Here is an 18,135-nt window from a genome sequence, read left to right on the forward strand (position 1 = left end):
ATTGAGCGTCATGGATTAAAATATTTTAGAAATCTCAGATTGTATAAAAACGTGTTTTCTTATACATATTTCAAAATGTTTTATAAGGTTTGAAGATGGTAAAAGCAACCATTTAATTTATTAAGAATTATATGCTAACATAACAAGTAAACAGAATACCCCCATAATTTCTATTGTGTTGTAACAAAATCTAGTACGATTTTATTTGATGTACATTCTTAAAGACTGAAAGCTATATTCATTCAATTAAAAGATTTAGTATGGTCGGTTGTTTATAGTAATTTTTAAAATATTTTTATCAGTTATTTCACAATATATATTAGAAAATTCCACTGTGATCTGAAGTGGTGGACTATTGTACTATTATAAGTTACGTAAAGAAATAAAGTATTAAACGATTCTTCATCTTTAGAAATCACTTTTATGTTTTTTATATATTTCAATATATTGTAATGTTTCCAGATGTTGTGGCATCCAAATTTTTGAAAATAGTGCAGTTAAATAATAGTTATGGATACACAATTGGTTGAATAAATTAACCCTCAACACTGAAAAGTGTCTTCAATTTGATATTATTGTTAAAACGATTCCACACCTATTTGACTGTGTCAGGAGGTATATTGCTGATGAAATTGAGTAAAAACCTTGTTAATCGATTTAATTTTGTAATATCTGTCTCAGAATTCACGTGATATATAGGAGATTTAATGATATACAGATGCACAGTTGAATTCTGAGTATTCCAGATATAATTTCTCGCGTCCATTAATAAATTATTTTACATCATATAGTGGTTTGGAAGATTTCATTAATAAATTTTTTTTATTATTATAAAAATATTTATATAAATTTTTTAAAATATTTTTATTTAATTTTTTATTTAGGTAATGAGAAATAATTGACACTTACATTGCTTCATTACAAACATTTTAATACATTTAAGATAAAAATATATATTTTTTCATAATTTGATAAATAAGTTGTGTATGTGCATAAAGGTTACGTTTAACTCCAGTGAGCCGTTCTATACAAACAGTTTTACATAAGAGACTGGTTTAGATTTGGAAGGCCAACTCCAGTTACAGGCTGTTTTGAACGTGTGAAGAGCCTTGTTTGGCCTTGGTATCGTGTTTCCGGGAGTAGAAGAACTCCGATTTATTAATGGGGATAAATTTGAAAGTCAAATTGGGCGTTAATACGTGTTGTACAACCAACCGTATTTATTGGTAATCTTAATTGATTGGGCCAGTGGCGTATATTGAAGATTATTTCGGGGGGCAGACACACTGGGTGGCTTAGGGAGTACAGAATATCCTCCAAAAATAGGGACCCAGGAATATTTTCCTGGGAAATTTTTGAGCTTTAAGACCTCTTAAGTTCCTTAAGTTTATAATTTTGTCTAGTCAAGTTTTAAGTTTTAACATTTGTTTTATAGTTTGGAGATTTTATGTTTTAACCATCTGATTTACATATTAAATATTTATATTGTTACATTTTTCATTGGGTTTTAATTCTATATGTTATTTGTGTTTCTTGTTCAGTCTGTGCTTTTTATATATTTTACCCTACAATGCTTTCTTATTCCTTAAATAATTTTATACAACCACTCTCCATTTATACCAGTTATTAGTTTTGTAAGTTCTTATGTCTTTTGCAACGTTCCTGTTAATTTTAAAATAAGTCTCCAATTCTAAAATTGTGAAGTTTTTTAGTATTACTGCCCAATAGTTTGACGAAGTCTATTGTAACTTATTATGTTGCTTAATGACTAATAAAGACATCTTAAATCCTCATAAAATAATGTGTTCTAGCTTATAGCAAACTACTGGTCGCAGTTTAAATGTTTACCTTTCAAAATTGTTGGGGGGGGGGGGGTGGCTGGGCCCCCTGAGCTTCCCCTTATGTATACGTCCTAGGATGGGCTTAGTAATCTTTGTATGAGAACCTTGATTAAAAAACTATTTTAATTAAATTAGTACTAGTTTTAAGACTAATTTATTGACCTCTCCTAAAAATACATTCATGACCTTTTGTCTGGTCAGTATGGTGCTTTGAATTGACACACGTTTATTTGCAAAGTGTGTCTTAGATTTAGAAATGAAATAAATGATCACTAGCTGTTCTAGTGTTTACAGATACAATCAGCTGTGACCTAGATATCTCTATTGCGCTTTGTTTGTGTTTTTTTGTTTTGAGCGGAAATAAAAACACCCATCCAGCTAGTAGGTCTTAGGTCAACTGCTCTAGATAACTACGGAACGTTTTAATCTCTTTCTTTCTGAGTTTGATCACACTGTATTTGAAGTTTGTCGCTTTTTTCTGAGATACGTTACTGCATGTCAGTACGTGCAAATGAAACAGTCAAAACTGAGTCAGTCTCAGTCAAATTCAGTGGAACAAAGTATACCTAAATGAAAATTATAAATCATAAAGTCAATTTCCTGTTATGTATTCAGTTCAAAATGTTATTAAAAGTAATATATATTTCCGCTTATGTTGGTTCTATCTAAGTTATTTTCTGAATAAATTGCAGTTTTTTTGGAAATACATAGTACATATCCACTAACAAACAACTCATGCATTTTCATATTTAATTATTATCACAGACAGTTCTAATATTATAATGATATTATATATGAAATTTTTACACCAATTAAAAAAATAAATATTCTTTTTGAATACCTTGATAAATTTATTAATACAAAAGTTTTAAAAAGATATACAATTAAAAAATTTGTTTAGTAAATCTGTTAATTTTGGGTAAATATTCTTAAAATGAAATTCCAGTACCATGGGCGAATAAAGGTTTCCTGTCAAATATTTTTTCTTGTGTTCATATGTTACCAACTACTGTTATGAAGCAAGAGTTATAGTTTTGAAAAGTTCCACTCTTCTTTTACGTGATAATTCTCTTTTATGCAAATTTTGGACATTTTCTGTTGTATGAAAAAAGAATAATTAGAAAGTTAAGAAATGCTGCCATGTACCTAAATGTTCATTTTTGGGGTTCATGGGTCCATAAGGGGGTTACAAAAATTATTTTAAGGAATTATAAAACATTTTGTATAATTTTGAATTTTTGGATTAAATATATCTTGGTCATAATTTTATAAACAGCCATGGTGTTTTTTTTTTTGTATTTTTTTGAACTATTTATTACACAATTATAGATAGCTTTATAAATTATTCAATTTGGAACAACATTTTTCATCCTCCTATTTTCAATTATGTTTTGTACCACAATTTCAAATGTTTTGTCTAGTTAGGTTTAAAAACATTCTGTATCATCATTATACAGTAATGTTCAGTCAAGTAAAAATATAATTTGTGCTAATATCCGTGATGCCTTCATTTCAACCACTTTGTTCAGCACAATTTTACATGTTTGAATTAAAGATTGTAGGAATTGATTTGGGTGTTAAATGACATATTTTGACATATTCATTAAAATTTTTGAAACTTATCTTGTTTCTGTATGGATTTGTTTGTGTAGAGATTTTTTTAGAGCACTTGTACCATGGCTATTTACTACGTCTTATATCGTCAGATACTGCAAATATTAAAACCAGTAAATTGTACTATATTAAATAAGCAGCACCTATGTCATAATGAAATCAGTTAACATAAAGCTCTAACAGATGTTAATGTGTTCCAGGAGGGTTTCTGAGTGAAGCCGGCTGGTTCTTTGAGAGTGAAAGGGTTCTATCGATGTGCTGGTCCGTCTGCGAGAAATTGCAGTCTTGCTCCCAGAACTGCTACACGTGGCGCAAGTCTCTGGAGTGTTGTCACAAGTAAGCATAGACAAACACTCCTGGTCACCACCAACTTGCCTTCAAGGGACACTTTGCATCAACATGAAACGGTCACTGTCATTTCACTGAATTTGGAAAGAGCTGGGGCTTAAATAATTTATTATAGAGGCTTGTGGGCCCTCTAAGGAGGATTGGTACGGTTACGAAAACCACCACACTGTGCCTGAATGTTGCGGGAGTAGGGCAGCCAGATTTGGTAATATTCCCCTGGCCATTGGTTAACTGAAGTTCACCCTACGGAGTCTGGAAGACAGGAGAGCTGAAATGAAATGAAATTCTTTGAAATGAAACAAAATTCTTGGAAATCAAATAACATTCTTGGAAATCAAACAAAATTCTTTGAAACGAAATTCCGTGAAATGAAACGAAATGCTTTGAAATGAAATGAGATGAAATTCTTTAAAATTTAATTAAATTCTTTGAAATGAAATGAAATTCTTTGAAATGAAATGAAATTCTTTGAAATGAAATAATTCTTTGAAATGAAATGAAATTATTTATTAGTCCAACAGAACATGTTGGTATTATAATGGATATGATATTATAAGGCTCGTCAAATAGATAACAAATGTAAATACTAATATATATTAATTTAATCTTACAATTATACTAAATTTTCAAAGTCATTTTAAGTATGGCACATCATAGAGTCAATATGTATACTGTTACTATTTTCCTGTTGAATCCGGCCTAAAAACCTCAAATGTATATACTTCATTTTCCAGAAAACAATTTTTAATGACTGTTTTGAAAGAATTTAATTCTGGAATCTGCTTCCATGCTATTGGTAATTTATCAAAAAAATTTCGGCTGTTATAAGAAAATGATTTTTTAAACTGGGTAGTTTTGTGTTTTGGGAATGGAATAGCATTAATGTTTCATGTAAAATGATTACGTTGGGAAATGAGAGGTTTGGTTTGCACACTTTTATAAGTTTCAATCAGGATTTCCATTATTTATATACACTCCTCACTTTCGAAATTCGAAGATTTTAAAAATGGTTCCTGCATGATTGGTTAAAGTCTAATTGCTTTTTTCTGAGCTTTGAAAAACTTTTCTATAAACGGTGAAATGCCCCAGCAAACAATACCATACTGCTATAAAGACTCAAAATAAACAGTTTTGCCAATCTTAGATCAGTGAGATCTCTAATTTTTCTATTAGCTCATGCTGGAAAAACTAGAAGACGGTAGCTCTAATTACCGGAACTAAGGTGAGACGCTAAAACAGTAGTTGCAGCTTTCAGAAACAAGGTTAGCTTCCAGAATTGGCAGACTGTACGAGCAGTAATAGCTAGGAATGGGAAGAATGGTATGGCTACTGGCCCAACCACTGGCCAACAAAATAAAAGTGACATATGGCACAAACACTGTATTTCCGCTAGTGTAGATAATGTACCGGTGTGTTTCACTGTCAAGTACATTACAACTTAATGTCGAGTTTCTCTGTAACACGCATCAACTACTTCAAACGAGACTAAACACGATTTAGTGGTTTTGTGGTGTATGACGTTGCCTCATTTGGCTGATGTGGTTTACCACAGAGTAGATTCAATGCTGCTCAAGGCAAAAAAGTGCGTTTGCGGTCTGGTGCATTTATAATGAGCCACTGATTTGTGGTCTTATGTCTGAGGGCCTACCTTAACGGTGTTTGTCTTTAATATCAGGTTACAGAGTAGACGGTTTTGTTATATAAATATACTGAATAAAAAATAAAAAATTATGCTTATTTATTGTTATTCAAAAAGCAAAAACCAAAATAATAGCCTTGATGCAGTTGTTAAAGGTAACCTTTTTTGAAAATGTTTAGTGATTTTAAAATAAAAAAGAAACAGAAAAAGCAAACTGTATTGCAAAGAATAAAATACGAGTATACAAATAATATTTAATTACTTGTTTTGTTTTTCATATAAAACAATAACAAACTATTAAATTTTTTGTAATTTTTAAGTACCTGTTGGTAAGACATGAGATTTTTATTTTCCTTTTTAACGAAAGTTGTACAAATTAGAAATTGTTACACTTCAAAAATAATAACACTGTTATCTAAAGGAAAACATAAAACTAATAATATAGGAATCACCATTGCATTTATAAAGTTCAGTCTCCACTACACATTATTAAATGTGCAAAGAAAGAAATATGGTACATTTGTTTTAAAATATTAACTCAAAGAGTAAAGTCTACGGTTTGTAAGGCACCGTTTTAATCTTGTTTAAATGAACAGTTATTGAATAACACATTTGTTGTCAATTTATAAAGTTTGTTTATTATTTTACTTCATTTCCATGTTACTTGTCAAGTGAAATCAGACAAAGTTATGTCTTTTTTTGTAAATACACTGACGATTATTTATAAATAAATCCTGACGTGTCGCAAGAAATTTTCATATTCAAAAATCGTGCAAACTTGATTGAGTCATCATTTGTACTGATAGAAATAATGACTTACAATGGTAATTAAGAATTTTTATGTGAATTTTTCTTATGCAACTCTTTTGTATCATAAATGTTGTATTAGAAGTTTGTGTTCCTCATATAACATGGTATGAGTACACCACATCATGTGCCATGTAACCGGCTTCGCTAAAGTTGCAAACAAAATTTCAACTCGTAGCTATGTGTGATGTCACATATTAACAAGTCATATGACAGTAGTCAGGTTGTTTATACTGTGATTATGATAGTAGTCAGTTTTTTAAAAAAAACTTGTTTATACTGTTGATTACTCATGAGTTGCCAATGTAAAAACGTTCACTAATGCTCAGCCAAATCCCATGGAGTGACATGCACCATCATAGAACTTGTTGCTTATATAGAAATGGAGTGTTATTCAAAATTTCAAGTCTGTAGATCAGTTCGTTCTCGAGATATCGTGCGGACAGACAGACAGAAATGAACTTTTTAAGCCCCTCGAATGACAGGCTTTGCTAAGCTCCAGTCAATTAAACTGTACTCTAACATCTTGGAAATTAGAGTAATACACTCCTGGACAAAATTAACGCAGCACTAAATAATTTTCTGTTATTACTTATAAAAATACCTTATTTGTCTCATATTGTTACTCAGGATTCTTAGCTTGATAAAGGAGATATTGTGGCCAGTTGTTATCCTTATCTAATGTAATTATCTTATCTTAATGAATACAGAATTCCAATAGTGTGTTATGTGGACATGTACAACCTTGCTCTTTTCCATAATGTGACTCACTGAAAATGTTTATCAGGGTAATGACATTTCTCCTCTCAGTCTGTGCCTGATTTTACTTTGTGGTGGAAGTGCAACAGCAGTATGCCTCGATTCTTGACACCGAGAGAAGCGGCTAGAAAAAGGTTTTTTTGTACAGCAGGGGCGTTCGTATAGAGAAGTTGCTGCTTTGTTTGGCATACACAACACAACTGTTATGAGAGTGGTTCAGCGGTTTCAAGAAACCAGGAGCGACAATAGGAGGCGAGGTCAGGGCCGTCCTCGGGCTACAAGCGAAGCTGACGACCGTTTTGTAAGGCTAAACGCATTAAGAAATCGTACTTCAACAAGTTCAGAGCTGCAAGCAATGTTAAGAACAACTCGAAATGTCCAAGTTACAAGTAGAACTATACGCCGACGTCTCCATGAAGGCACATTGAGCAGCAGAAGACCTGCCAGAGGCCCACTTCTCACCAGAAGGCATCGAGTAATGAGATTACGGTTTGCTCAAAATCATGTCAATTGGACTGTGGAGGATTGGAAGGCAGTCCTCTTCACTGATGAAACAAGAGTCAGTCTGAGGTCTCAGGATGGACGAGAGCGTGTATGGAGAAGGCGTGGAGAACGTTTCGCTCAGGCCTGTTTCTCACCTCAGGTACCTTTTGGGGGTGGTTCTGTTATGTTTTGGGGAGGAATTAATTATGAGGCATGTACAGAGTTAGTAACAATGGCTAGACCAGCTCTAAATGCTCCTAGGTATGTAGAGACTATACTACAAGAACATGTTGTACCTTTTGCACCTTTCGTTGGCCCTCAGTTTGTGCTAATGCACGATAACGCCAGACCACACAGTGCCGCAGCAGTGACAGACTACTTAAGAGAGGTTGGTATCACTACCCTGGAGTGGCCACCAAGAAGCTCTGATTTAAACCCAATAGAGCATGTGTTGGGACACTTAAAAAAACGAACACGTGCTAGAAATCCACCTCCAGCAAACCTTGCAGAGCTGGAACGTGCTGTAAAAGAGGAGTGGCAGGGAATACCTATTGAAGATATCCAGCACCTCATTGAAGGTATGCCTAGGAGGCTCCTGGCAGTGATTCAGGCAAGAGGGGGTAATACCCGTTATTAAATAAGGGGAAATTAACTTTCAACTAAAGTGGAATAATTATAATGTGTTAAATTACGTAAGTAGTTAAATGGATAAATTAATTCATATTAAATTATAATTTGTTATTCATTAAATCTTGACATAACTAACCATACACAGATTTTATTGAGTTTTCCTTGTCTTTTCTCTTAAATATATTTTTTACAGCATGGTTAGAGATTTATTAATAACTTAGAAAATGAATTTAATAAGTGCTGCGATAATTTTGTCCAGGAGTGTATATTGTTTTTGCAATGTCTAAAGATGTACAGTGATTAATTCTTTACCAAATTATAAGGTAAATATTTATTTGTTGTTGTTACCGTTTTTTATTTTTTCGTTTAAATGATACTCGCTCATAGTACTGTGTATTATTTTATTTTAATTTGCTTAAGGAATGATTATTTTTGTATCAGTAAGTGTTGTATTTGATGCTTCCTTCTGTTTGTTTGAATAAATGTATTTTTGTGTGTAAGAAAAAATAAATATTCTTATTATTTTCTTAATTCTAAGGAAAAAGCTGGTAGATTAATTTTTTGCCAAATGATCAATTTGGAAAGAGTGATTTATTTACTTTTGAGGCTACAAGAAAACCAAGACTCTACATGGTGGGGGAATCTACTGACACATATGCAGAATTTTAAAATAATCCAAATTTTTCGTATAAAATAAGTAAACACATTTTTATTTTATGTTTTTTTTTTCTGAGAAAATAATGAAAATAATGTTAGGTAAAGACTGCAAGAACACCAGTTGCTTGTAACTAAGGCACCCAGCACTCAAATGAAAAAGTGAGTTGCCAGTTAGTTGCCCAGAAACTCCAATGCTCATCTAGATCTGTGTCAAGTTTGGTAACGAAAAACGTAAATCTTGTCTGTGTCCCGCAGGTTGCTGCACGCACAGGCCGCCTACTCCATGATAGAATCTGCGGATCTCACCAGGTACCAAGCTGCGGGACTGGTGGAAGAGCTGTTAGCCGCAGGAGAGACCATGAACCTCGCAGGCCTCTACACAGAGTTCTCTCTGCATTCGTTCTTCAAGAGCAACTACGATGAGGTGATTGTACAGTCCTTACCGCTTTCATGTGTGCAAAACTGTTCGTTTAACTGAAGTGAAAAGAGAAACATTAATTTGTGATATAGTTAGGGTTATACAATGGCGGTCGTTTCTGATTATGCTTAAAAATAGATACCAAGGGAATTAATTTATTGAATTATTAAAACAAATTTGTAGTGTTTGTCACAATTTGTATACCTGTCCTATTGTATGACTTTTGTTATATTACAAAAGATTGTGAAAAATTAGAAAATGTCCTAATTTTATCAATACTTTTATCACATAGTCATATTCATATATTAAATGATTTTACTGAATTTTATATTCTGATTTTAATGATGTTCTACTTCTTCAGTTGAAAGCAGCAAAAACATGATTTTAATGTTTTTTTATTTATTTGTAATATGTGTTTTATTACATTGTACTTATTGATAAAACTGAAATATTGTAGTTATGTTACTTTTACAAAATGCTGGGATATGGAAAATTACAAAAAGGATTATCTTTTAAATCGTGTTATGGTGTACTTAATTTTTTTTAGATTAGTGTTTTATTATTTTGCTTTATGAAAATTGTAAACAAACAGAAAAATATTAAAAAAGGTTATCTGTTTAAGGACAATAAATTTAATGCTTTCATATATCTGTTATTCTGATTTTCTCTTTATATTAACAATTTTTAAAAGAATTATATAAAACTCATGTGTTAACAAAGTTTTTTTTAATAATATTTTTGTGTAAAATTACTTAATTTATAATTAATTACTCAATTGAAGGGTTTTCAAATTTTCACAAGCTGTCTGATTTTTGGTTCTCTTAGGACAAGAAGCTTAGAAATTGCACCTAGTCCTTTAATACCCTTTGTGCTGCTTCAGGAGTGACAGGATATTCTGGGTGGATAAAGTTTAGGGGTAAGGGAAGCCTCCTGTCGAGATCCATTAGGAAACGTTTAGGGCACTAATCTCAAGTCATATCCTCTTGGAAGAAGAGAAAGCCAGCTCTGAACCCTTTCCAGTCAAAGCAGGCAGGAGGTGGTACACCCTTATGTCTAGGCTGGCAAGAACCTAGCTTGGAGAACAAACCCCTCCAACTCCAACAGTCATCTCCCTCAGTGGACTACACCTATTGAACTATCCTTGCCCTTGCACACTAGAATCTTGACATTTGCGGTTAATTAGTTAGCTCCTGGACATCCATAAGGTTACCCAGATTTAAGTGACATATTGGTTTTTGCTGGGCCACTGTGGGTTCAGCTGGAAGGTACATACCAGTCAGAAGTGAACCCTGCTGGACAAGCTGCCTATTACATGTAGTGCTTATTTTAGCATTTTTATTGTATTATGTGAAATGACATTTTTGTTAATGTTCAGTTAATAAGGTTTAGCTACTATTATTAAAACTTGTTAGTTAATAAAGGATTGTCAAGTGAGCACTTTGCTAAAAATCGTTAAAAATGTCTGCAGGCGTTCAAGTGCAGCATGCAGGCCATCAATGAACTGACAGAGCAGTGCAGCCCGCGTGTCATCGTGGAGACGCTGAGTCAGGCCAGCAAGGCGTGTATCGTCAAGCGCGAGTTTGTCAAGGCACGAGTACTTGTCACGCAGGCAGTGTATCTTGCCCGGGATGTGTACGGCCCGAGTCATCCCAAGTTCGCAGACACACTGCTCGACTACGGCTTCTACCTGCTGAACTCCGACTGTGTGAAGCAGAGCGTTGCCGTCTATGAGGTGGGTCAAACCACTTGTAAAGATTATAATTAGTTAATTTCCTGTTCTACTGTAACTAATTAGTTTTGAACAACTTGCTGGTCAAAGTATTTGGTACAGCTGAAGTAATTTATAAGATTGAATTTTAATTTTAGCTCCAGTTCACATTCCTTTTATTGCTGCGTCTTGTATCTGACGCTTTCTCAGACTTGACTCCTGGAATCTGGAGTCATGTTCGTATGAAGAGATCCAAAGGAAGTCGACGACGAAAAAGCTCAAAACGGAACATTTACATCGTTTTGACATCAGAGACACCTATAAATAGGTGAAGTGGTAGTCTCATTGTCTCATCAGGTGCACAGTTGAGTGCACTACGATGTGATAGACACGATCTCTAAGCGCGGTGGAGTAACCGAAGTTTCTACACATAACGTAGCTACGGTAGAAAGGGTTGATTCAATTGAATTTTGAGTTTAGCTCCAGTTCACCTTTCTTTTATTAAATTTCTTTGGATCGAATATCACCGACTCCCCAGGCCACCCTCCCTAAACACATTATATTAAACACTTTATTTCGGTCATACAAGTTTTTTTCCGTCTCAAACTTATTTTTTGAGTTTAGACAGTACATTTTTCAAGAAGCAGGTTTCTTGTTCCAGGCATAGGCTACTTACACGTTACAATTTACATTACTTTTCAGTTAAATGAAATTACTATGATACATTTAAAGTATTAGCATAGATATTTATTTATATAAATTGATAATGATATTGTATAGGTTACCTGTATATTATGTACTCATTAAATAAATGTTTCAGTTATGTAAAAGTAATAAATTTGAAGTACATTATTAAAACAGTTAATAATGCAAAAATAATTTTAAACTACAAAAGTACTTATTAGTATTAAAAAATCCCACTCAATTCTACTGTTTATTTTCTTTTTGTATTATTTTATAACATTTTATGTTACATCTATATTACATGTTACTATATTGATTGCCTTGCTTGATTTACTATAAGAGAGCGACATTGAGAAGAAGTATAAAAATATTGTAATTAATTCATTAAACACTATAAACTTAAAAAATATTACACTGTACGCAAGCTTATGCCTATAAAAACTAAGTCCACGCTCCCACCAAACTGATGATTATTTTGAGTTTAACTTTGTTTACAAGCCTGTCTTATCCACAACCATCTGTTATTGTTGTGTTTAGGCTGAGGAATTCTAATAACATATATATAAGCTGTGCCTGTCTCAGATAAGATAACAGATTCTTTCCTGTCCAACCTTTACCCTATTGAAAACCATAACATCTTGCAGTTTAAGTTTACTAATAGTATTTTACCCTGAGTGAATCGGTGTATAAACCGTATAATATAAAGAAAAATGCATAATATTTTTACCTTTGCACTTTCAAAAGCTAGAATCATATTTCTGTCACTGCAATAAAAATTATCTCTTAAACACTATCATAACAAAATGGCACTATTTTAATGTTTCAGTATTTAAACATCAATTCGGTATGAATTAATTTACATATCGTCGCTTAAGAAACAGGGACCGCCTAAGTGACATTTGGTAAACTTTTCAGGAGGGACAAAAAACTTTCTCTTTACCACAGATAATGTCAAATCGTGATTTAATTTTTACCTGTTTTTACATTTTTAAGTTCTGTGAACGGTATTGAGGTTAATTTAATTAGTATTTACCATTCATGTTTTATGTAATGGCACTTAGGCGGTACTGCCGCTTATTATTATTTTCGTTAGGTACTTAGGCGGTATTAACGGGTTTTGTTTAACTGGCTTTAGAGCGTAAAAAAAAGTTTGTTTTTTCATCAAATTTTTGTTTTATTAGTAAAGTAATTTAAGTATAAAACCACTTATTTCAATTAATGCTGAAAATCAATATGGTGAAATAACAACTCATTAAAATGCAAAGATAAAAATTCTTTATTTTTGTTGTATTCTTATTTTGTTTAAAGTAAAGTAAGCATACATTTCAAATATAAGTACTTGTAAATGGTTATTATCATCATTACATTTTATGAAAAGTTGTATAAATTTTAAATAGCTACGGTTAAATAATACAACAATAGTATAATAAAACTAAATTATGATAGTAAGGAATCGGTAAAATCCCAATCAATAAAAGGTTTACTTGTTTTTGTACGGCAGACTGTCATAAAATTCATGACAATCTCTAGGAATAAATTGCTTCAGTTCCTGAAGGTGTTTCCACTTTGATTCAGTAATGGGGAGTCTCTGTTTGTTAAGTGGCGGGGAAGTCAGTTATTGGCTCAACATTTTTCAACATTTGTTTCCGACTTTGGGGCAGTTCCTTGAATTCAATCATTGAAATTAAGTTTGTAGAGGATCTTTCCATCCGGCTGGTACTGTAATGCTTTTACATCGTTAACCTTTGGGTCTGATACATTTCTACCGGGTCTTATTGAATCGTAAAACATGGTGCTGGGCTTTGAAAAATCTTTAAAAAACTGGTGTGTCAAAAACACAGACCTGTAAGGAATAGATGCTTTCCTGGCCTAAGGTCAGGCTGTGATACGTGCTCGGCAGATACATTTCTTTTCTTCCCTGTTTGTTGTAGCTAGGTTGGAGCAGGGATTCAATTTTGCTGTGAACTGAGTCACACTCCATCTGAGTATGACCCTTGTTCGATTACTAAGTTGGGATTCCAATCGATAGATATAGCAAGTCATTTGACAGTATGGCATTTTTATTTTGGGCTCCACAGCCATAAAACAATAGGTTTTTTGTCTTCTGCAAGCACATAGTTTTTAAATTATCAATAATGCAGGATGCATAAGTTGACGCTTCAAGTGAAGATGCTGTTTCGTCAAACCAGTAAACACTTGACATCTTTGTTCCCCAAATTGTACATAGTGAAATTGTGTACTGCTAAACTTAGTTTTGAAGTACATGGAACTGGCATTCAAGCAAGGCGCTAATTTTACTGCTTCAACATCCTGAGTGAAAGCGTAATGCAATCCTTGAATGGCATTCGCTTTGTCAATTTTGTTTTTGCTCTCTAGCTTGTTTTTTTTCAATTATATGTTTGTTATACTCCTCCTCAGTAACGGTTCCATTTTTTATCTCAAAGGCAGAAAACAAAGATCGCATTTATCCTTTTTCGGTGCATGTATATAGCTAGGTTCTTCTGTTTGAAAATCTTATGAAATGTAAACCTACTAAGTGGAACAGCGCTACTGGTCTGACATTGGTTCTTATATAGATCATAGAGCTTGAGTCTTGGACACAATCGTTGTTTCTAGATAAAAATATGTAGAAGTGGATCTACAATAATGGGCGGAAGGTTTGGGCAAACTGTCAAAAAAAAACTTGTTTAAAAAACTCAATCTGAATCGGAATTTACCCTTCTTTCTCCAATATTATCATGAGATGTCTCAAATGAAGAGGCAGTACCTGTAGACTGTCCAGGCGTGTCTAACCAGTATCGTACAGTCCATTTCTTAATTCCTAAGGTTTGTAGAAACATGTTCTGGCAGACTTTCATCTTTTTGCCATTTACAGTCAAATAGTAAGTCAGGGTATCGTTTCTTCTTGATTCATCACCTTCAGCTACCCTCCGTTTAACTGGTGTTTTTAAGACATTGTTTACTATGAAAACTTTTCTTAGATCCCAGTTCATATTATTTCAATAGTTTGGAAAGATTTCCTGTCTCTCTTGTTGTATAATGCTGTTACAAAACCTAACTTTGTGACCGTTCACAAAATCTTGAAGTACACGGAGGTCCCATCCTTCTTCCTTCTCTCTCTGTGTCATGGTAGGGTTTTCCTTCGGCTGTTTTTCTAAACCCTAAATATGCTTGCCCTTTCATTCTTTTTTTCCTTTTCAGCATCATTTCTTTTCCATTTAGTCTTATCAGGAATTTTACTTCTCACTCTGTTTCTTACAACGGGCTGTTCTTCAGGAGGTTCCGGACCTTGTTGGTTTTACTTCCACTTCTGGTGGCTGCTGGATTACTTCCACTTCTGATGGCTGCTGGATTATTTCCACTTTCTGGTGGCTGCTGGTTTACTTCCACTTCTAGTAGCTGGTGATTTACTTCCACATCTAATATCTGCTGCTGGTCACGTAAAGGTGAAGATTGAACAATCAAGCTGGTGTTAATTGATGAAATATAATCAAGATCGTTAGGGTCATCAAAACTTGAGTCACTATCTGCAATTGAAGTGTCTTTTCTGAACGTCAAAATAGTTATTTCTAATATCAGGGAGCTGATGTTGTGTCGTGCTACACGATGAGACAGCTGTATCAACAATATCACTTATATTCAAAGTGGTAGACACATCCTGCAATTCCATTTCAATAGTGCTTAGGTAGCAGAGAGAATCTGTTACAATGTCCTCTTCAGCACCTGTAATAAATTCAAACTAGTTAGGAGCAATCCAAGCTCAAAAGAATTGATTATTTTCTGTTTACCAAAGTTGTATACCATTGTAAGTGTATTGGGCAAACAAAGAAAGAAGAGAGAAAGAAAGAAATTACATTTATTCTCTTCTTTCAGCACACAAAATACATAATACATTACAAATTATGCAGTAATCATGTATAATTATCATTGTTACAAATGATAAAATCTAAAATAGCTTTCACTTGTTATAGTACCGACCTCGGCCAGCTAAAACAAAACGTGGTGGTGTCCCTTGGAAAACCATGAGGAAAATAATTGCACTACTACCATACAATAATAAAGAGAATTTTTGGCTAAAACAAGACAACTGAAATGATACATCAATGATGCTGGGCAAACTCTGAATTTTCTATACAGTACGGTACTAAGAGCTTCACACTTTCAAATCGTACTAATAAATAAATAGATTGTTGTCAATAAGAACACAATAGTTGTCCGTTTTCAAAAACTTATGATTGCTTTTTAAATATTAAAACATTATTAACACATAACAAATACCGTAACTTAGTTAAAACATACTACTTACTTGTCATTTTAATCTTCTTTAAATTGTGGTTTTCATTGCCAAAAGAACTTTGATGTGACCTCTTAGTACCTCTTTCAATTGTGGATGTACTAAATTTCCCATTTCTTTTAAGATCTCTGACGATGTGAATAAACCTCCCTCATCCTCAGAATTGCTTGAACTATCCATCACTGTACTCTAAAAAAATAAAATTTATCAGCGTAATTCAATTTTTAAATCTTTCATAATATCTGCATTCAGAGGAGGACATTAAAGATAACAATATATCATAACGTTAGTCATTGCTATGGTATATACATCCCTGGTAATTAAAAGTATGTATTTTTGACTTAAGCTTTAAGTTGAAGTTCATTTGTGATTTTGTCGATGCAAACATGTAATTTATGACAATAAAATATTATTTATTTTATTAATGAAGATGCTATTTCAGAAGCGGAATGATAAAACAATTTTATTAAAGACTTGAAACTAAAAACAACTTGTGTAAGGTATCTACTGTTTAGGTTCAAAAACCGCCTATCTGCTAAAACTCACGAAAAGCAGAACCGCATATCTTGAGTTGTGTAAAGTAAGGTTAAGCTAATAAACTGTTTTAGATAAATGTAGTGTTAATTCACTATAAACAAGATCACAAAGCAAAGAGCTTTTCGTGAGTAAAACATAGTTTTATTCTTACCTTAATGGCGCCAAAGGGTTGCACAATGTAGACACAATCCCAATAGAACAGCGACGAAATGCGAGCCGGTATCTACTGACTGATGGCTTGCCTCGCTATATTAGGGGGCGGTACTGCCACTGAGGTTGCAGATAGGCGGGGCTGTTTCAAATGCGATTGTGGCGCTATCTGTTAGAGTTTTGTTGAACTAACAGAGCCCCAAACGGTCCGCAGAGAAATTCTGCGTCCATTGATACCAATAAACTCAATTTCATCAAAAAATGTCACTTAGGCGGTCCTGTTTCTTAAGCGACGATATTGTTTCATAATGGTAATCTGAAATTGTCACATGAATTTGTCTAAAGTAAGTATACATAAAAGACTTAATTTTTTCCAAAAGAAGTGTAATTCAGGTAGTGTATTTGAAATTAATTAGCAATCCAACGCTTTAACCAAGCGATAATTTAAATTTGAAGTGTACATTAAAACTGGCCTACCAATACTAAAGAATTAAAGTGAATAGAAGGTCATAAAATAGTTTGGAGTTTTACATCCTAATTATTTCCACCTATTGTTTGCAATTAGTGATAGTGTTTTCAATTCACCTGATAGTGCAAAAAACCCGTTTTATAGTATAAATGAATTTTTGGTTTGTAATTGTGATTTACAATTTTATCTTAACTACTGTGACTAAGTAGTTTTACATGAACACATTTATTAATTAATTTATTTTAGCAACTGTTTTATTTATTATGCTTTTAAGTATAGTTTAAATTATAAATAATTTCAAGCTGTACTGTTTTAAATCTGTAATAATAATTTGATGCATTCATAATAGTTTTTGAAAAAAATCTAACTTTTGAAAATATTTTTGATTTCAGATGTGATAAACAAAATAATTGCTTGAAAACCTGAAAATTTATTTAGTGTTTAAAACATTTAATGTTGGTTATTATGAAAAAGTACAAAAAAGTATGTTTAATGTTTTGGAAAAACCAAAACTTTTTAAGTACTTAAATAGATTGTTAAATTTAAGGTAATACGTGAGCAACACAGTTTGTTTATAAGAATTTACTATTTTTATTTATGTACAGGAGGCTTTGGCGCTCAAGAAAGTGTTGTATGGACAGTACAATCTACACGTAGCCGTTGCTCAAGAGGATTTGGCATACGCTCTCTACGTGCATGAATACAGCTCTGGCATGTTCAGACTGGCAAGGTTAGTATCCTGTAGACTGTGTTCTTGAGGGCTAAATTGGTCTTGGTCTCATTCCATTAGTATCCAATGTGGGCTGAAGTCAAGTGATTGAAAACAATACAAAGTAGGGTTTTAGCTTTCTAATGATGAGCTGTTCGGATTGGGGGTGTAATGGTATCTATCAGATTGTATTACTTTGGTTACAATTTACTTTAACTGACTACATCTCTTTTCCTTTATCTTGCTGGATTTATCTAAAAAAAGGATTAAGCCGTTTAAACCAATTATTATCACAAAAAAAACTAGTTTTGTGAAGGAAACATAATTTGTCCGGATATTTGTCATTGTTCAGTGATACAATATAATCAGTAACACTAAGTTTCGAGAT

The 18,135-nt window shown here is 33.1% G+C and overlaps 1 protein-coding gene across 5 annotated transcripts in view; it reads left to right on the plus strand.

Moving 5' to 3' along the window:
• Window positions 1–18,135, plus strand: part of LOC124367412 (amyloid protein-binding protein 2) — a 257,150-nt gene that overhangs the window by 223,811 nt on the left and 15,204 nt on the right. For all 5 annotated transcript variants that reach the window (XM_046824212.1, XM_046824211.1, XM_046824210.1 and 2 more), the window contains exons 4-7: window positions 3,656–3,791; window positions 9,034–9,202; window positions 10,665–10,928; window positions 17,644–17,768. In XM_046824212.1, the coding sequence (XP_046680168.1) occupies window positions 3,656–3,791; window positions 9,034–9,202; window positions 10,665–10,928; window positions 17,644–17,768 (694 nt within the window). The remainder of the gene's footprint in view (window positions 1–3,655; window positions 3,792–9,033; window positions 9,203–10,664; window positions 10,929–17,643; window positions 17,769–18,135) is intronic.

Source organism: Homalodisca vitripennis, chromosome 8 (assembly GCF_021130785.1).
Source record: "Homalodisca vitripennis isolate AUS2020 chromosome 8, UT_GWSS_2.1, whole genome shotgun sequence".
Classification (NCBI taxonomy): Eukaryota; Metazoa; Arthropoda; class Insecta; order Hemiptera; family Cicadellidae; genus Homalodisca; species Homalodisca vitripennis.